Here is a 22,169-nt window from a genome sequence, read left to right as displayed (position 1 = left end):
TGGTCAAAACATAATATGCCATAAATCTATTTTGGAAACTATTATTTTTATTTTAGTAGTTAGATAATTTCCACTTGTGCACACAGTTTCTGACCTGAGAACATAGAATCAGCTACCACCATAGAAATAGAATAGAAGGAATATGTAGGAGGAGAACAGCACGTCTGTAAAGGGATGCTAACACAAAAGTGCCTGCTTTCTACATTGCACAGCGTTTTCCCAAACAGAAAATTCTTCTAAGCTTCTTCTTTAGAAATGCCTGTATCTCCTCTGTCTGAAGTGATCCTCTGCACTTCAGCAAAGGAAATGTCCTACTTCTATCATCTTAAGTAATTCCACTGCGACTTGGATGACATAACCTGCCGAAAAATAACACCTCCCACCTCATGACTGCATAGTAAGGGCTTCATTTTGGCAACATGCCTGTGATTCTGAGGAGCCTGAGAAAAAAGGCTACAGGGAGACTGAGCCTCCCTTGAACACAGATTTAAGGGCAGCTGCTGAAGGAAGGTGGTGCACAGATATCCTTTCTAATTATGCAATACAGCTTATGTACATGTCTTTAAGTGGCAGAATGGAGAAATACTAATATATGGTATATCTTACGTATACAGATTCTATTGTGGACACACACCCCACAGATGAATGAAAAATAGGATTTTAATCTACAAAACAGGATTTTGCACAATCACTAAAAACATAGAGCCACACACAGATATCAGGATCAGAAAAATACAAAACCAATCCTTCATTCCTTGCAAGTTATCCGTTCTGATAAAGTAATAAAGCACTATTCCTTGGCATAAATTTCATATACAGAGTACTTTCAAATGTAATTGTTCCACAACAGATCAGTAAATGTCAGCATCTTTGTACCTTTGAATGTAACCTAGCTTATTAAACAAGGAGTGGCTCTTATAAATCTGTGTTATGATTTTATAGGTTCAATGATTATTTTAAAACAGATGACAAAAAGGGGAAAAAAGCTACTTGACCCCAAGGTATGTGCAACATGCAGGCTTTTCATTGTTAAATATTATTAAAAATATGCACCATGTTTCAGCTTAGCCAGTGGGATCTTCTAGCCACCAGATATCATCACAATATTGCCACAGATATTGAAGACTGCTCTGTTACCCCATTTCTGTTCTCAGTTTCATGTTTAATACCCTGTTATTACAAGCTAGTAGAGTTTCTGCAATTCTTTGACATAAACAAGAAAAGTTTTAGGTGGAGGGATGCCTTATTGCCTGTCTGGTACTAGTGCCACCACTACAGGTGTACTGTGTCCACTTTGTGTGTCTACAAGTAAAAAATGATATTGATATATTTAAGAGAGTTCAAAGACTGACTGCAGGAGCAAGATTTGCTCTTAGGGAGAAAAAAAAAACAAAGCAAAAATTACGATACAAATTGATTCCAACATTAAATTACATTTACAGGCAAGAAGAATTCAAAATGGGTTGTTCTGCCCTCAAAAAACATTAGGATTCAATAACTAGAAACCGAAGGCTAAAAACAGTCAGAAGTTCTAAACAGTGTGGCCACCTTACCCACAGCTGGGGTTCATATTTCATCACTGCCAATTTTTAATTAAGAATAGCCATCTTCCTTTTAAAGAAGATCTACCACAGAAAAGATATAAACTAAAGGTGTGTATCATTTATTACATTTGCCAAATAGGTCTACAAGGTAGTACAGTACCCCATGAGAAACCATACTGTAATTTTCTGGTCAGCATAATTACATAGAACAGCTGATCAAACACACTGAGAACACTGAATACATAAAGAAAATAGCTGTGATAAAGTGATTTTAATCATAAAGAATTAGAAATTCTATGGGTTTTTTTCTTGACCAAGAAATAGCAAAATAATTCAAAATTAGAGAATATAGTTTAGAATTGAAGGAATCCTCAATAGGCAGCAGTATAATCACTACAAATTATACATGTGTGCATAAAAATGAAAGTAGGAATTTGGTCTGAACCTTTTCTTCCTTCATAACCTGGCCATATTATTCATTACTATTTCCTGCACCTGATTTTGCATGGGATTTAGAACAAATGTGAAGGTGCACTTTCAAGCAATTATGTTTTTATAGTGGTGTAGGCTATCTGCTTAAAAACACAGCAACTTATCTCTCAGTAGCCACAAGATAAGCAGTTTCCAAAGCAATAAAGGACATGCCTTCCATTTCTTGCCAAACTTACATAATCAGCCAGTACATTCTACATGAGTAAGAAAAACACATTATTTCATACATAATTTCTTTTTCAAAAAACTGTGAAAAAAAAGTATAATTAAAACACAGTTGTAATTCTGACTTTTTTTTTATCCTAACTGGCCTACCCATGTCTGAATATCATCAAATATGATGTTCTGTGATGGAGCTTTGTATCATTCAGTGGACTGGAGAGTTTTAGTTGACTAAAAACTATTTAGTTTTATTCTCCAACATGTAGTCCAGGCCTTACTAAATTAATGTTTTATTAGCAAACTAGTTCCAATTAATTACAATAAAATGCAAATGTTACAACTAAAGGAAAACTTCAGGAGCATCCATCAGTTCAGAATTAACCATCATTGTTAATTTTAAAAATTATTTAATAGATATATAAGATAAAATAGATCTTTAATTGTGTAGAAGGACAAATCATACCTGACTAACCTGATTTTCTTCTGCAGTGAAGTACCTGGCTGTGTGGGTAAGGGATGAGCAATGGGTGTTGCATGTCTTCACTTAGGGCCTTTGGCGTGGCCTCCAAACATCCTTGGAGGCAAATTTGTGCGACACAGACTGGATAAGTGGTTAACAAAATGGGTGGAAAATCAGCTGGACTGTCAGGCTCAAAGCCTGGTGAGGAGCACTGTGAAGTCCAGTGGGCAGCGGGCAGCTGCTTACTACTGACAACCCTCAGAGCTGATACTGTTCAGTGCCTTCATTAATGATCTGAATGGTGGGATGGATGGCACTTTCTGCAGCTTTACAGATTACATGAAATTTGGGGAAGACATGAACTGGGAGAAAGCAGTGTGCCCTTGATGTAAAAGAATCCCAAAACCCAAAAAACAAAACAGCCCAACTGCATCCTGGGCTGTATTAGCAAAAGTACACAACCAGGAGATGGGAAGCAGATAATTCTCTCTGTGCAGCTCTTGTGAGAGCTCTGCTGGAGCACTGTGCCCAATTCTGGGCTCCCCAGTACAAGGAAGGCATTGAAAAGCTGAAGGGAGTCTGACAGACAGGCACCAAGATGGCTGGAACACATGATGCAAGGAGAGAGGGTGAAAAAACTGTGTTTGTTTAGCTGAAAAGAAAAGAAGGCTTGGAGGGAAACTTGATGCTCTCTAGAACTAACTAACTGGAAGCTGCAGAGATGATGGAAACAAAAGTCTTTTCAGAAGTGGAAGGGTGATAGGCAACAGGCAAAAGTCAAAGCACAGAAAATTTAGACTTGGTAATACGAAAAAGATTTTACCAGGAGAGCAACCAAATGCTGGACCAGGTGTCCAGAGAGGTTGTGGAATCCCCATGGCTTGAAATTGCTCATTTGAGCAGAAGGTTGCATGAAGTAACCTGTGGGAGAGCCCTTCAATCTGCATGACTCATTTATATAAATATCTTTACTACCTGGGGCCAGAAGGTGACTGAATAGTGTTACAGTTGTTTAGTTTCAAGATTTTTTACGAGTATTTTTCAAAAAGTGCTCGATACCAGTAATTTTAACTTCTATTTCAGCAACACATAAAAATGAACTGAAAAAAGAATTTATAATAAGAGCCCTGTATAATTTATTTCATTGCTATTGGAGTTTTGCTACTAAAATGTTAGAGTTATTCAAGTTTGCAGGCAGTAATCATGGTAGTTCCTTCAGAAATTATTTCTGCATTTTTCCACTTGTCATTTCCTGCATTTGCAAACCCAATCAACATAATTCCCTGAAAAAAAACCTGACTGTACTAATAAAGAGCATAACTTTGAAAGATGTACTGAAAACTGCAAGCACATCCATAATGGGGGGTGCCAGTTGCTTGGAAGCTCAGTTACCCCTGGCTAAAGAAACTCATCTCTCTGGTTTGCAATTTTATTAATCCATTCAGATGATTATTTCTAAATCCAATTGAAACCTCAGATATTAGGACACTTAAGTTTGTTAACAATAGCATCAAGTAAAGTGAAAATTAAAGCACTGCTTCCAGTTAATCTCACTATTCCAATCAGCAAAAAACAAAAGAAAAATCCCTTGAAATTTCAGCATTAAAGGCAAGATAAGATGAGAGACCAATTCAAACCATTCTATTACTTATAAGTAGCAAGTCATTGTGTTGAAATCTGACCACAGAAGTGTGAATTCAAAAGCTAAAGAAAAGTCAATTAAAAATTAAAATTTTAATTACGTAGAACTTTATTTACATATGTGCTATTCTTAATTTTTTTTCTCTTCCTGAGAGTGCAAAAGCACTCATTTTGTACTTAAATTAGCTTCCAACTTATTAATGGTATTTTCAATTTTTTTTTTCTTCTACTGCAATGTTTCACACTTGCAGAAATAAAATTCCACAAATTTCACTACTACTGAAGAAAAGTCCAGGATAATACTAAAATCTCCAAGGAAAGTATACCAAAGATGTAATTTGTAAACAAAGTAAATCATGTAATACATATTGACAAAGAAAATCTTCTAATATAACAAAACATCAAAAGACATTAAAGTTTAAACATTTTAAACCTCTAATCCCCAGCGAGATTTATGCATTGTTTCACATAGTTTTAAAAATCCCTTCTGAAGGGGATGGAAATGCTAAAATGAAATAGTAAGAAATTATGCTATATGATAATAAAAAGGAAAAAAAAATCTCTTTGAAGACTAGCACATTCATATAGAAAAAGAAGTTTTGAAATAGATTAAAGAATTAAATCTCTACAATTTAAACGCCGTGCTAGAAAAACAGACGAATAAACCTACTGATGTTTTACGGATTATTTCACTTTGATGAGACCATAACTATAAAACAAAAAAACCATGCTGACACATGATTGCAGTTCTGCTTTTTTCCCATTCACTTAATACCAATGCAGTACTGAACTATTATAAAAAAAAATGGAAATTTTCTATACAATAATCAGAAAGTGTTTAAGATTTTTTGGTAGTTTGGAAAAACAGAAAACAAATATGTTATTTTTCACCCTAATTTTTAAACTTCTGAAGAACTATCAAGCTACCAATCTCTGAACCGAGGAACAATGAAAATAATATTATATGTGTTTAAACATTTTTAACTGTCATTTTTTGTAAAGTGACACATAAAAATTCCAAACTACAATGGTATTAAAGAAGTAAAATGTATAAAGACTAAATTATGCAGGCTCTCAAGCTGCAATAGGCCATTTTCTCAAATTTTAACCTACAAAAGCTCTGTATGTTTTAAAACTACTTGCCAACCAATCAAGCTAGTGTAACAGAGACATAACTATTTAAATTATCTCGATTTAAGTCACTTCCCCCTGCCATGCTTTTCTAAAAAGTCAAGAGGATGATGCAGCAACATAAAAAGTAGAAACTTAATTTTTTTAACTCATCAGAAAGATATCCTCTAGTATGATGGTAGTAAGAGTTCCAGTTACTGAATCTATCTTCTCCTGCAAAACAAAAATTCTCTCTAGAACTACCTTATTTATGTTGCAAAATCTTGGAACAGGACAAAAGTGTTCTTTGAGATAACTCTAATTGCTCCAATTAAAATTTGTAAATCCTCCTCTGAGCCTGGAGCAGAAAAGGGTAAGAATTTTAACACACCCATGGAAAAATAACTTGTTTGCAAAACTCGTTGCAGTTCATTAAAATCTGGTCAGATAAGGGAAACAACCTTTCTCTTCACTGGGCACAGTCCAGCGGGGCTCCAATGGGATGTTTAGACAGCACATCCATCCCTTCTCCCTGAGCTCCCTTGGCTGTTGTTTGGCCTCCACGGTATCAAGTTTTGCTAATCTAAAGCTAAAGGTACATGCGTAAGAGCCCAGCGTGCCTGCTCGTTGCTCTGACAGACTGCTACCAAGTGGAGAAGGAATAGAGAGTGCTCACAGAAATTCAGTGCTAATACCCAGAATAAAGTGGGCACTGTTCGATTCAAGATCGCTACACAGAGGGATGGGTTCTTGTCGTAAGGCCATACTGGATAACTGTGATGCACTTCACAAACAGGACTTTGTGGAGTCACCATCTCCACAAACACTGAAGAAGAGAAATAATAGCTTTTTCTGCCATTGCCTCTTTCCTTAAGCTCATTGTGAATGAGTGCCCTCATGAACAACCCATTTCAGTGACTGTTTTACATACAAAACCACCCTTTATTTGTTAAGCACTACAGCCCTAACTCCTTCATTCAGTTTTGCACTCAGTTGTAATAAAAATCCATTTGTTTGAATGGGCCCAATTAGTAAAAAAAATAAAATATTAAAGAAGTCAAAACTGTCATTTACTACCAAACAGCTTTTTGTCACAGTGTAAAGCTACTGTTGTTTCTTGCCTTGTTCCACACCACTGTAACAAACCTTGAACCTAGAACTGACTTTCTGAAGAAACAAACCTTTGAGATAAATAGCCTTCCTTCTGTTTCCAAGTAATGGCTGTGCTCAGCCATCTGTTCTTACATCCTTCTTGGACTGTCCTTACAAATCTTAGTTTGCTCACAGTACTCCAAGTGTTTAGAACACCAAGTATGGATGCAATCACATCATGTTCTGCCACAAGTTGCACCAATATTTGGTCTCTTAATCTGTGTAGCTAAGAAAAATGTATTTCTACTCAGTGCATCTAGCATTTTGGGGAGGGGGGAGCAGGGAGATTGTCAAAAAAGAGCACAGCAAGCTTCATTATCTTCAGTGCTTTGTGCTGTCACAGCCATCACTGATAATTCTGCAACAGGCGAGTCTGGAACAATGAGGTGCACTTAATGCAGCTTGGGAGCTATTCTGGAAGCTAAAGTCCAGCTGCTGGATATCATCAAGTATTTCTTGCTGGTATGATAATAATTTTGTTTCTGGAAGTTAAGTTTAGAATACCAACAATAAGATGAATAATTGTCACTAAGGCTGAAGAAGGGGTATTCAAAATAGAAGCCATCTTTTTATAAGCTGTGAAGCTTAAGCTTGTTTTCTAGGGTAGAGGAATGTGATGCAGCCACACTGTTATCTGCTGAAGTCAGGACATCCAGATCCATGTCTGTGTTCCAATGTTCAATGAGACATTTAATTTTTCATTATTTTGTGTTAATGAGAGACTGCCCTCTGTATCAGCAAGCTGCCAATCCTACGCTGAGAGACTGTCCCCTGTATCAGCAAGCTGCTATCCTATACTACACAGAGGATCTGTCCTGGAAAGATTTTTTGAGAATCCTCACAATTCAGGACATTTGGGAAAAGCCCAAAAGAGTCAAATTGCTTATGGAGATACCTCTCACTAGCTGCAGAAGAATCCATTTCATAATCTGGATACGGGAGACTGAGACAGTGCTCTGGGAGATGATCAAAAATATGCAATGTCTTTTACATGAGGAACAATCAAGTAGCAGAGGACTTTTCAGCCTGAAAGAAGAGAGAACTTGGAATGGACAGGACAATTTAAAATTGTGAGCACACAGTTTTGGTAGTGATTATGTGTTCACTGTGTGTTCCAGTGCCAGCGCAAGAGGCTGCCAATGAAGCTACTGGGAGGCAGGTTTAAACTCAAAAGAAATAAGGCAGGTTCTTCCTGCAACAGACAGCAGGGCTGTAGAAGCACTTAGCAAATAATTCTACAGCTGCAAAAGTTTACATGGGCATGAGAAGACACTGACTGTGTATCTGGATGGCAGATCCATGGAGGATGCAAAACTGACAAGTCACAAAAAGTTCAAGAAAACCCTCCTCTGTAAATTATCAGGAAGATGGGACAGCTTTACAGGGAAGTATCATGTTGACCTTTTTCTTACCCTTCCCTATGTTTCTGCACGTGGCCATTATGTGAAACAATGCAGGGCTAAAGGGATTGTTGGCTTGAAGTAATACAGCTATTCCTTGGTTATAATCTTATCAGAACCACAGCTCTGGCTTCTCCTAGAATTTATTCTCCTTAGAAAATGAGTGCAATCTTTAATACAATAACAATAACAGCAAAAGCTGAAGAAATCAATCAATTCACATTTCATTTTCAAGGTCATAGTGCTGACCACTGTAACTGCACTGTCTGCCTGAGAAGGTGTTTTATGACCTTGAGTCTTAACATCACACTTGGAATTACATGTAGATTTAAAGTTGAAAAATTGAGGGGATACCTTTTTACTTCAAGATGTAGATCTTTAGTATTACTCCCAACAAATATTTTACCAGAACTGTAACATGCTTGTAGAGTCAGAAACAGTACTAGTGGATTCTGATACCTCAGAACTTGCTTTGGCTAAGATGGTCATGATTGCTATTAAATTTTTCTCAATTTTTCTAATGTGTTAGAACATGAAACATAAACGCTGACCTCCCAAGCACTTGCAAATCCCTTTGAGATACTAATGCTTCCTTTAACAGCAGTATTTAAAGAAGAGTTTAGCATGCCTTTCCAGATACTGGGAATGCTAGATATAGAACCATCAAGGTAGTAAATTCATTTCTTCAAGGCAGCTCAAAAAATTCCATAGTTATTGTCTGGGGGAGCAAAACACTAAAATAACCTGAAGCTATGGAAATACAGGTAAATAGATAATAGAAGGTTAGTGGAGGGGGGTGATGCAGACATATCTAAGAGGCTCTGCAAAGAGACAACTTCCAAGTGTGGAACAGTGATAGCAAAAGTGAACAAGATCCTGCAGAGCAGAGCAACTTGGTGGTGAGGAAGTCAGATGCAGTCAGTTCCAGTTCAGCAACTTCCTCTGATTTTCCCCAGCCTCCTGGAGCCCCAAGGCCTGAGTTTCATGCAGTTAGGTCTGAGGTCGCTTAGCTCAGCCTAGCTCAAGCTCAAGGACAACACAAAGGTACTAACAAAACCCTTCCTGCTGTCACACAGTTCCATAAGGGGATAATTTGGCATCTCTGCACACAGCACCGTGTTTCCAAGGCTACTGGGATGCTCAGCTTCAAGGCTGGATCCCACACCATAACAATGGCTTGACCTACAGATTACACTATACCGAGCTTATACTTCTCAATGAATTAGAGCCGGGTGAGCAGCAAGGAGTAATTAATTTTTAAACACTTGATAAACAGCATTTGCACTTTAAAAGTCAGTAAGTCATCTCTACCTCTGCCCTAGTCATCTCTACGAAATCTTTTACAATAAAGACTAGGATTCAAATGACTGATGATTTCCAAATATGTGTGAATGAAACAAGAATTCCTATCTCTCAACATCTACTCATCAGCAGCAGGAACAAACGTAACCGCATTCCTAAAAAAAAATTACACAGCTCCTGCCAGCTTTTCATTTATGTTGCTGGACTTAGAGCCGAAACAAATGGAAGCCATGTGAGGCTCTTCCTGAAATAGTTACAAGAATTGGAACAGAATTATCATTGGTTGCTAAATAAAGGAAAAACTGTAGTGTAGAAACTCTGGAATCATATTATCTTCACTCCAGACACTCAAGAGATTACTGCTCTAAAAAAATAAATCTGGCCTAAATCTGGCTCAGAAATGCAATGGGCTCCAGTTTTCTTATATAAATGCTTGCAACAGCACAAGTACAATGGGTCAGGCCATGGAAAACATATGAATAAGAGGTATTAAGAAGTATTTATTTGCTGCATACACTTATCTCAAAAACCTCTGTGCCAGGCCTTGCTTTCCTGGCTTCTTAGAGACGGGGCTTAAATCCTGTGTATGTGTAGGGCTTTCAAAAAAAATGCTGAACCATGAAGTAACACCCAGTGCGCAAAACAGGTCATTAAATTCACACACATAACACACATACATGTGTAGCTGTCAATTCATGCCTTCAAACCTCAGATATGTGTAAAATAATCTTCACATAAAATCCTATCATTAGTGAATACACATATTCACATACCTGTACCCCTGCACAACCTTGCTAAATCACTTATAGAAATTAATAGTAGAATACTTTATGAGGCAAATGCAAGAAGAAAGTACACGAGGAAAATGCATTTAATAATATCAAGAAATTTAATTACGCTGGCTACACAACAACTCATTTCTTTTATTTATTTCCTAAGAAATTTGCATTATATATAGCCTATATTTTATTATAATTAGCTTTGAATGATTAACAGTGAAGAATGCCTGCCATTGTACTCCTGTAAGGCGCAACACAGAGATAACGATGGTTTTTCTTTTTTGTTGTCAGAGGGATGGTGAGAAGGGGTTACTATGTGTGCAGCAGTGTCCCTTTAAGTAATCTTTTTTTTGGCTGTGCATCCAGGGCAGCTAATAGTTTTATCAAATACCCTTCACAGCAAAACGACTGTTTCCATGGAAACTGTAGAGCAATCATCCATTATTCTTGCAAAGATTTCTCTCAGCTCTCACCTAAATACAGGTAGCTACTTTCTCTCAAACTACAATAGAACAGACAAATTCATTTTACAGGATGTGTGACAACTCAACTCCAGTGCTTCCTATGGAGACTATGGGGAAAGCAGGGCCTACAGCACAAAATTCCAAAAGGGACATGCAAGGAAGCCATAAAGACATTTTAAAATAGCCACAAATTCTGTCCAGTGTAATATAAAACACAGCTTACAGAGAGGATGAAACATTCTTTCCTTACAACTGTCAAATGGATAGGAGAGAGAGTGGACCTGAGCTCTGTCTTACCTCTCTCAGCATGTTGTTTTCTTTTTCCTTCTGTTCAAGAAGGCTTTCCAAGTGGTGCACGTGCATCTCTGCCTCAGCCAACCGTCTTGTTCGCTCATGATCCTCCTCGGTGGCTTTTGCTGACAGACCTTTACTCTGCAGCATCTCCAGAAGCTTTTTGATGGACTCGTCACGCGCATTTAAGGTCTGTTTCTGTGTCTCAATACGCAGTTCCATCTCTTCCAAGGTTTTACGTAGCAGGAAGAGCTCCTTGGCCTGGCGCTCGTGCTCTGCATGAAGTCGTTGGAAGTTTTCCTCTGTCAGCTCTGCCACAAAGGGCTCGCTGGTTCTAGTGCTGCTGTCCTGCTGGAACAGCTGGTTCAGGTCTCGCTGGATCCGAAGCTCATCTTGGAGAGCCTGGATAGTCATCTGCATGTGCTGAAAGAACAAATAAATAAATAAAATCAGAGGATTCTCTCCACTGGAGAAATATATAGACCAGTACGAGCCACATCAGTCCTCCTGAACTACCAACCAAAAGGCAACCACAGCACCAACAGACCAACATTATTTTTTTAAAAGCAGAATTAAGGTAGAAGTGGGTGATACTACAGAAATTTCAATTCCCTCCTTCTATGCCTGGCAGAAGTTGCTTAACACTTAGAAGATTCTTATTCGAGTGACTCTACCACTTCCATCAACTTGAGTGAGTCACTATTTCAAATGGGAAATGTCAGCAGGCATTTGTCAGTAAGCTGAGAGCTTAAAATACTTCTTTTTTCCAAATGTTCACCTACCCTATAGAAGAATTTTGCATAAAAGCCCTAGATTAGAATTACTATCTTGACAAAGCAAAGGGACACGTGGCTATTAGAATTTACATACTCTGATAAAATGTACCCAGCCATGAAGGCTGCCAAGGTCTTCAGTACTAACACCACACATAGCACAAATTTCCCAGTTAACTTGGAGAAGAAATTTCAGCATGTCAGGAAGAGCTACAACTACAGAAAACTGGATATATGCTGGCTGTGGAGAAGGGTCAGATGCAGGAAATAGCAATAGATCCTGTCTCAATGACTGTGAATACAGTGGGTTAATATAATGGGATAATATAATGGGACAATACAGGAGAAGCACAGTTTGTCTGGAAAAATGCCCTCACTTCCTATTTGGATAAACATGCTTTTTCTTCTCTGCAAGACAGAAGCATCAAGATAATAACAGAGAAGTACAAACACACTGAACAAAGATTTGATTACCAGAAATGAGATGCACACCAAGTAATACATCTCTACTCCCTCAAGTGAGGCAGACATGCTTACAATTTAGTCTGAATGTGAACAAGTCAGATGGACTGATCCTTGGGTTCTACCTTTATATCGCAAAAATCAGTGTCTGCAATACAGCAACTTCCCACATTCACTAGGCTAAAGTACTAGTTAGTACAGGTTATAATCTATGATCAAGCTTGACGCAGGTGATACACTGTTAAGGTCTATAATGGTGCTAAATTAATAAGTTTTATATAAATCCAAATACTTGATTCAACTCAAATACTTGTAAAAAAGAGGAGGTGTAAAAAGATTTGGGCTTAAGTATTACTTCAAAAATACATTTATCAAAATTCTTATGTGAAATGCTTTGAAGATGTTAAAAAGATGTTTGGACACGGCCCTGGCAACAGGCTGTAGGTGGCCCTGCTTGAGCAGAGGGGTTGGACAAGCTGACCTCCAGAGATCCCTTCCAATCTCAACCACTCTGTGATTCTACAAAAAGACAGTAGAACAGTATTTGTAACACAGTTACCTACATTCAATCTGCTTTAGAAACATAAAAGGTTAGTTTGGTTGTATAGAATAGTGCATAAAGGGAGTCCAAACCCATTTTCTTTAAAAAAGTCAGCACTTCAGACCGAGTACTTCCCCTTCTTTTGTGTTCTGGACTAAGAAGAGCTTTTCAAAACCAAAGGTGCTGTTACACATCCAGCTGACATAAGTCCACACTGTCACTAAAAGGAACAGTTCAGCCACTTGTGCTTCCTTAGGTGGCTGTCACTGACAACTGGCCCAAAACTTCACCTGGCTGAAAATCAGCCCCATCAAAACCAAACTAAATGTCTTTCCAGCCAGATCTCAGGTCCACAGGACAGTGTGACTACATCAGTGCTGATCCTGGTGCAAAGTAGGGGTGGAAGGAGCGGGCAGAGAAGAAAATGGAACCATCCTTTATGGTATCAGCATAAACTGAAATCAGCTTAAATACACAGCTCTGTGGCTGGTGTATTGGTCTTTTCTTTGATTTCAGTAACACAATACTTGGCAGTTACTAATTCAGTTAATCAAAAACTACACTTTATGTTGTAGAATCAGTATGACAACATAGCACAGTATATTAAGTGAGGGAGTAAGCAATTATTCTGTTCTAAAAGGTATACTGTGGATGCTCAGATTTATTTTCAAGTAAGAGATAAAAAAATATCTGAAGAGAATCAACATAGATTTGAAGACTGTTTTTAGAAATCACTTTTTTTTAAATTAAAAATCTCAACTTTCAGTTATGGTCATTTATCCAAACTACAGTCAATGTGAGAATGTCAGAACAACCTTCAAGCCTTATAACTGAGGCACTACAGGTAGGCAATCAAAACTACTACATCTGTTCAATTAATGTGCGTCAACTGAGCTGTAAGAGAAAACCTGCTGCAGTCATTTAAAGATTTGCCTCGTCTGTACCTACCCAACACCAATAAAGCCAGTAGGACAATGACAGCAGTAGTGAGAGAATGCCCTCAAATTTTGTTAAAATTAACAATAACTCCACTAAATAAACTTTACAATTCCACACGAGTTAATTCCATTTGTATTTGAGAAGCCCTACTTATTCACAGCCCAGCTGTGTGTTGTTCCTCCAGCTAACAAACAAATTCCCACATGCTTCCACCTGCCTCTCCACATACTGCCACTTCAGCATTTCCTTTCTCCCAAGCAAGAAAAAAGCTTCTTCTGAACAACCACATTATCTACTAAATGAAATTACTTCCTCTACTCAATGTTGTCTCGGAATCAAACTTGGGTTATTTATAAACATCAATGGACCAAATCACCACAACCAAATTCTTGTATTTTTATAATTTGATCTGCTGTGAAATGTCATTTCAGGTTACATAGGCAAAAACTGTGCCTCAGACCCACAGAAATTATTTCCCCCAAAGCTTGAAAACTCTCCATGGAACTTCTGGGTCAATGAATCAAAACCTATTATAAGATTCAACACATGATGTGGGAAAAAAATTATTACCAGTGACAAATAGGATTTATTGGTATCCAACAGTCTGCTAAGTAAAGACAAGGGAATCTGGAATTTGGAGCACCCCACAAAAATATTCAACAACTGCCTGTAATTCAGTTTCCCCAGGAAAATGAAGAGGTGGGGTGAGAGGAAAGGTTAGCATCGAGCTTATGAATAACTATCACTGTTCTCTGAATCACTGCTCAGTTGAGAACAAACTTCATTATGTGAAAGGTAACTGGAAAATACACCACAGAAAAGTTATTCTGTGCTTTTCACACCCACTCTTTTCCAACATGCAGAATGTATGCAAAATGAGTTCTTTCCTCTGCTTTCTGAAAGATTTTATAATTCTCACAATGGTAGAACAATAAATACCCTTTCTTAGCTGGCGTCTTAACTACTTTTTTTAGTTGCTTGTCTTCTACATAATTTCAAAGGAAACGCCTTTTTCCCTCTGAAGGAGAAGACAAGTCTTACTAGCTTCTCTTTTATTTTTTAGACTTCACTTTTGAAACAGTGACTTTTCTGGAAAGGCAAAATATTTTCCAGGCTCATGCAATGCTAGCAACTGATGCTTAATGCTGTATCTAAGACCCGATCAGAGACCTCAAGGAAACTTGAAAAATAACACTGAAATAGTCTTCTCTAGAAATAAACACATAAAATTACTTTTAATACCACTGAGCTTTCTTATGTCATACTCTACCAAATAAGTACCAATCACGCTTTTCTTAACAGCTTAATATCGGTAACATAATTAAAGTCAAAGCAATTATGATGAACCTGTACTTTGCTTGAAGCTTATCACTTAGATCTTGAGGATTCCCTCTTATATTCAAGTAACAAAAGCTTGTCTTGAAGCCTCACTACAAATTATAACTTCACCTGAAAATCACAGACATATTTTTGTGAGCACACTTCTGTAGTCTTGCTCGTTATGTCCAATACACTTTTCTCTTGACAGAGCTAAACACCTTCAGGCTCACCTCAAACATAAATCCTAAAAGGGCACGGTGCAAACACAACCTCTTACACCAGGTGTCCCTCTGCCTGTATTACTTCCATGGGCCAACTTAAAGTTCATTAACCAGGCTCTGCACAGGGACAGAGCTTGACCTTCATCCAGCAGCCCAAAATTTACATCTATAAGTAGCTAAACATGATTCAATCTTTGCCTCCCCCTACCAGGGCTCAAATTCACATTTCACACACCTTGGCAGATTGGTTAGATGAGCTTCCAACCTACAGTACGACTACAGCCAATGATGGAGAAGTTCCTTATATTTGGTTCACAAAGCACTCCTGCTGTTGCAGTCTCAGGATAATGCAACGTACCTACTGCTGTACTGGTGAGTTTGGGAACCTTGCTGCAGGCAGCTCTTTTCATCTCTCTCTGTTGAAGCTTTTCCATTTTGCATAAAATATTTAAAGATTCAGTAGGCCTGACAGAAAATATTAAAGAGAGCACAGCTTCTTATTCTAATTGGGAGAACACACAGAAAGACCTGAATAGCAATACTTCCAATTAAATTAAATGTTTATCATTTTACCATTCCAAAGGAAGTGGGGTATGAGCATCTTTAACATTCTCAGTCAGGAAAAGAAACTTCAGCCAAGACCTGTATTTTAACCCTACATTTTAGATCAAAGGAGGCAGCCATTGCTACTACCAAGATTTTGGAAGAAGGGATTAAATTGTGACATGCTTTTCAAAGAAAAGGATTCCCACACTCATCTTTGCAAGACAGAGCTTGATTCATCAAGCTACAGTACTAAAGATTCCAATATGAATTTGTCCATTTGGTTTTGGTTGCCTGATTTAGGCTATTACATACTGCAGATACTGACTCTGTACTACCATAATCAGATACATAACTCATCCCATAATTTATTCAAGAAGTCTAAATGCTTAAATTAGAAATGTGGGTTCTGCAACACAGGTGAGGCACCTAGACACCAAACACTTCCACAGTTAAGTTCTCCTTAACCTCCTGGATTTAAATTCTTAGTAGGTTAAACCAGGGAAATTACTTTAACTTCTCAAATACCAAGAAAAAATTCAGTATGTTCAAGAGATGCTTGTCAACAATACGCAGAAAGAGAAGAATGTGCTCTTTCCCAGAAACAAGGGAAAACATAGTATGCAATTATGTGACACTGTGGCACAGAAATGTGTCACAATGAGGTGGGAAGCATTGTCACATTCTGCAAAACTCAACGACTTAAAAATTCTCCTCTAACACTGGGAGAACACTGAAGACTCGTAATCACAAGCAAGAGAATATGGTGTGATGGTGAGGGCAGGGAGAAGAAGAGAGGTCTTACTGGAATATTTAGAGGTGTGTTAAAAAAGCCTCAGCCAGGAAGAGAGAGGTTCAAGCTCTTACTCCTCATCTTCAGACAACCCTAACGAGGCTCCAGTCAGGAAGCAGAAAGCTATTCCTGGGTGGATCTCTAATAAGATATTTTTACAGAAGGGACTGAGAGTCTGCTTTGCACAAATATCTGAATATTGACTGGCTGCAAAATTTAAACCCACATCTCATACATCTCAGCATCATAAAGGGAAGATGGTCAGGGTCTTTACCCAAATTAGCCAAGAGATGCTTTAGCACCTTGCACACTCTAGTGAGCATCCCTAACCAAGTCTGTTTCCTGATCAGGGGTAATCTCATCTCACTCTTCGCTAATTATTAACCACAATTTCCTAACAAAAGTTCTGCTGAAATCAGCAAATTTAGTAAAAATTTCTTATAAAAATTAATAAACTTAGATACTGAGAATTTCCTGGTCACTTCTACTGTTAACCCACAAAGCCAGTACATCCTATACTGAATGACAGCTTTATGATGTACATGTACTTCCCAGTTTTCTGCAAATTTGCTCAGTGATCAAGCTGTTCTTCATGTAGAAAACACTAAGTGCTTGGAATCACACAGGACAGGTGTGCTGGCTTTGGATGGGGTAGAGTTATTTTTCTTGATAGAAGTTGGTATGGTGCTATGTTTTGAATTTGTGGCCTAAACACTGTGACAACACGGGGATGTTTCTGTTACCCCTGAGCAGGGCTTACATAGTGTCAAAGCCTTTTCTGCCTCTCACCTCATAGGCTGGGGTGCACAAGGAGCTGGGAAGGGGCACAGCCAGGACAGCTGATCCCAACTGACCCAAGGGATACCCCAGCCCATATGACGTGCTCAGCAACACAAGCTGGGAGAAGGAGGAGGAGAGGAGGACATTCGATTTATGGCATCTGACATCCCAAGTCACCATCACACGTGATGGAGCCCTGCTTTCCTGGAAATGGCTGAACACCTGTCTGATGATGGGAAGTACTGAATAAATTCCTTGTGCTTGCACGTATGGCTTTTCCCATTAAACTGTCTTTATCTCACCCACAAGTTCTCACTTTTACCCACTGGGGGAAGAGTGAGTGAGTGGCTGTGTGGTAGTTAATTGCTGGCTGGGGTTAAACCACAACAACGTGCTTCCTTTTTTTATTATATATCACATACTTCTCTATTTACTTTTCAGGATCCAACCCAGGGATAAAAAAAAGTTTGAAAAAAGAGATATATGTAATTTGTTAATTGACCAAAAACTAGGGTTTGGTAGATACCATTTACAGCTAATCTTTCATTAAGCCAATTAATTTTGCAGCTGGGAAAAAAAAAGATAAGTTTTCAGCTACAAAAGCACATTCAGGTCTGAAATGTGCTCATACTACCTATAAACACTGCCTTACTTTTGTCTTTAGTTCATCATGACTACAATGCTACTACTCTGGAAAGGAAAGATACAATAATTAGGATATATTTTATTTCAGAAGGACAATTCAGTAAGGCCTACACCCTCAAATGTACAGCACCAGAAGATGACAGAACTTAGAGGTGCTTTTCTTGCCAGCAAATCTGCATGCACAATCACAAACTTTTGCATTATGACAATACCTCTCATGTTTTTTACAACGAAAGCATTTCAAACATTTGTAAGAGGGTGAAGTGCACTGAGCTCCAAAGAGACCGCATGCAAAATGTTAGAACAGGATTTAGTCACTATGGGAAATCACTCTCTCCCATTCTCAAGGAGTTAATGTGTTGGCAGCGTTTCTGGGAAATAGATTCTGCTGAATGCACCACAGAAGCAAAGGCCTGGCTGTCCGAGGGAGTCCCTGCTGACATTCAGCTGCAGCCCACGCAAAGACACTGAAAAAAGGGCTAATGTCAGGTGTCCTGCAGGGCTGAGATGAAACAGAACTTGCTGATTCCAGAAATGCTACATATTCCCTGTAAGGTGGATCAGGGGCTTCAAAACTCTTATTTAAATGGAAATGAGTGGGCGATTTTTATAATGTTAAGCTCAGATACGAAATACTGCTATGATTTTAATAGGATTTAATGTGTGAGAGCCAAAGAAAGAGACCTGTATTTTAAAGACAACCATCACATTATCTCTGAGACAGCAGAAGGGCAAGATAGTAAAAAAGTGCTATAGATAAAGAGCTTAAGTTGTCAGTAATACATCTGTCAGCTGAACTAGACTTGCACAAAATGACTCATTTAAGGGGGCAGCATGCAGCAGCCTAATTCCTTTACCTCTCTTTGTACAAACCATCCCCCCCCCAAAAAAAAAAAACCAACAAACCCATGAGCAATTCAACAGGAATGAATTTAAACCCGTAGTCACAGAAAAAACAAAACTGCAATGCAACCACCTCATACTGAATGTACAGTTACATCCATAAAAAGGCTGCAAGGTTAAACAGAGTAAATGCAGTACACCAGCTCTTCAGTGCTAGATGTCCACGTGAAAGATTTTTACCTATATTAAACATGAAGTAGCTTATCTTACAAAGAATAAACCTAAGCTGTTTTTTATGGTCAAAGGATAAAGTATGTATATAGACAGTTTCTACAGAATACCTGATGCACAGTAAAAGCATCACTTATTACGAAGAGATCTGTGCACATACCTGTGTGCTAAGAATAAAAATTCTGATTAAGCAGAGGCAAACCTACTAAAGTTCTGAAAAATACCAGTTTATCAATTTTTGAACAACAAATACAATTCTGACAGTTCTCCAGCTTCCTGAGGGAATTTGAGCTCTGTGGCAGATACCAGAAATGGTCTAGTAGGCAACGGCATTCAAAGGAAAATTGTTTCTGAAGTCATATCAGTGAGTCCCAGCTACCATGTGTTTACATTTCCAAAGGTACTTCTACATTAGTAGCTTACTGTGCTTCAAAAGCTTTTTCTCATGCAAATCTTGCTAGAATCTACATTTTACACCCTTTGAAAAAAACGGATTCTTTTTAAGTGCTCATCTTTCTTGAGAACAGGCATTTTGGGATTAGGGCAAATGTTTAGAATTTCTCATAGGAATCAACAATTTACATACTGATTTTAACCTCTATTTCCCACTAGGCTGTCCAAATTGGGTTAGCATTACACTACTTAAATATCATGTTTTATTTATATACAAATATGAGCTTTGATTTTTTGTTCTTATGCTGCTAAAGAGACAGTAGTCCTTGCCCAGATGTGGTTTCATACATTGCAGTAAGATAACTGTTTTTAGATTCTGTCTCCCATGTTTAACAAGCATAAGCTTCTTTTGTCACAAACCGTGTTGATAAAACGGATCCTCATGTATGAGGTTTCTCTTAAAAACAAACAAACAAACAAAAAAGCCAACACACAAACATCAGACAGATCCAAATTCAGGCCAGCCATGATAGAACTTGTAGAATTCAATCTCATCCCATTTTGCATGTGCATTCAACACACCCAGTTTCATCCATGGTACAGAATACTTCTAAACATTGCATCTGTGAAATAGGTTCTTAGGTGCCACGTTCAGCTTCTGTGAACCTCTCATCCCATGAAAGCAATTAAAAATTATTATGGCACTTAAGGGAAAGAGAATTTTAACATTTACATATGTATAAAATCCAATATTTTCAAATTAATAGCATCTACATGAAACATGACTCATTTTGTTAATACATTAGGAGCTTTTCTGCAAAACCATATTATTAGTCACCTCAATTAGAGAGGTCAGCAAATACATCTTTCCATTAGCTGACACAAGGAATCAATTCAAGATAAAAGGTGCTCTGCTACAGAACCTTTGATCTTGTGTTCAGTATTTTCCAAGATATGAGCATACATCTGCAATATGCTCTAAAAAGGAAAAACAGCCGATGATTTCTAATGAGAGTACTATATGAAAAATAGATGCACAAGAAAGCTGTTTACTTTATCCACATCACCCTCCTCTCGCCATTCCCCTCCTTTAGATTTAAACTTTGTTCTATAGTAGTTGGTTTAGAGAGATTACAGTATAAATCTCAATGCACACATGCATGGGTTCCACAAGAATATTTTGCATAAACCCAATGCCTCTCATGTGAAGACTATAAAATACGGAGTAGGCTGGATCTTTAAAGCTTTTTGAATAGTTCAAGCTTGTGACTGCTGAGGACTGAAGAAACAATCACAAGCTAGGCTGTGATACATAAACTGATAGTATTTCAACTAATTAGTTGTTATGTAAAACAGAGAGCTTTTCAACTTCTGCTTGCCCACAGCACTACAATACTTTGTTCTTCCTGTCCATCTGGAACAGCATGCTTCACTTGCATTCAACAGTGGAAGATCTCATGAGCTCCCCAATGCTCAGAGATTAATGGACTGATGACTATAATGTTCTTCTCACACTTGTGCCCCCAGAAATTGAGCTACAGTCCAGATAAGATATTTATAAGCCACATCAGCCTGGACTATCAAACCTGGACAGTGGTTCACCAGCAATCTGAAACCACTGAAATTTACTGACATTTTGTTTGCTGGCTATTTTAAAACGTTTTCTTGAGCAAGAAAAGCATCAGATGACCAGATATGGCCATATGTGAGAAGACAGCACACAGGACTTGATCTTGTGAAATAACAGAACATGTGATATTCAGGATCTCATACACAGCATATGGCTGTACTGTGACACATGGGAAGTTCTTACCAATGGTGTCTTTGCACAATGTTCAACCAAGACAGGGAGATAACCACCAGCAAAAATTGCCTCTTAGCTGCACAGACCAGGTGTAGAATGAGGCTTTGCCAGACTGCTTACAATTTTCCTTGTGATGATTAGATGGTAACCTTGCAAGGCAAAAATCATCTTAGGGAGGTGATTGGAGTGCAGAGGCTCTGTATTGTTCCATAACTCATCCCACTGTTTCACAAGAAGATGGAGCCAACTTCACTATGCCACGATAATGCTTCTTTCTTTCTTTGTTCACAGTCTCTCCAACATGCCTTCCTAAATGCTTTCTATCCCACACATAATTTTAAGTATTGCATCTTCTCACATTTATTGTATCATCAATTCTTCAGGAAAAAAAAAACAAGCTCCCTGGAAAAGTATTTGCAAGTGGTTGTCTTGTTTTAAGCCACCACAAGGAAGAACTGTAGACTATCATACTATATTGGTCCGAAATCCAGAAGGCCTAAAATGATTGCTGAAACAAGAGCGGTGCCCAGGTATTTATCATCAGCCAATGTAGAGGACTACAATATGTGCAGTGCTACAGACAGAAAAAACAAAAACCAAACCAAAACCAACTCATTCATTTTCCCTTCTTGAGGTAAAAAGTATGGGCTTTTTAGAGTTATCAATGCACTGCATACAACCACAATAGTCAATCATTTTAAAACTATCCTGAATGATTAGGGCTTGAAGATGTCACAAATGAGACAAGTTCTTGCCAAATGGAAGATATGCATCCTTCCATCTGCTCAACTTTTTTCATTTTCTTTGAAATGCAAGGAGGAAGAAAATAGAAACCTGTTTGTAAAAAAATTTACAAAAGCAGCAATCATCAATAAAACTCTACTAAGCCTTTTCAAACCTGTGGCTTTTGACATAGATACATGGTATCTCCTCATCCCTCTGCCATGAAATACTGGCTACACTCACAAAGGAACAGACTTGAAAATGTTCTTTTCTGGATACGTCAAGTGTCTTACGCCAAGTGCTGTTTTGGGAAGACAGGCAGTTCAAATGCATTACTGGAATTTCAGGATAAATTTAGAAT

At 38.1% G+C, this 22,169-nt stretch overlaps 1 protein-coding gene across 11 annotated transcripts in view; it reads right to left on the bottom strand.

Annotated features, from left to right (window-relative positions):
- The window catches only part of ERC1 (ELKS/RAB6-interacting/CAST family member 1), a 283,422-nt gene that overhangs the window by 219,815 nt on the left and 41,438 nt on the right, over positions 1-22,169 (bottom strand). For all 11 annotated transcript variants that reach the window (XM_027680687.1, XM_027680693.1, XM_027680688.1 and 8 more), the window contains exon 2: positions 10,804-11,220. In XM_027680687.1, the coding sequence (XP_027536488.1) occupies positions 10,804-11,220 (417 nt within the window). The remainder of the gene's footprint in view (positions 1-10,803; positions 11,221-22,169) is intronic.

This window comes from Neopelma chrysocephalum, unplaced genomic scaffold, assembly GCF_003984885.1.
Source record: "Neopelma chrysocephalum unplaced genomic scaffold, ASM398488v2 Primary Assembly neopelma1_59, whole genome shotgun sequence".
Classification (NCBI taxonomy): Eukaryota; Metazoa; Chordata; class Aves; order Passeriformes; family Pipridae; genus Neopelma; species Neopelma chrysocephalum.
Note: the sequence above shows the minus strand (reverse complement) of the source record. Positions and strands in the feature narration are given on the sequence as shown.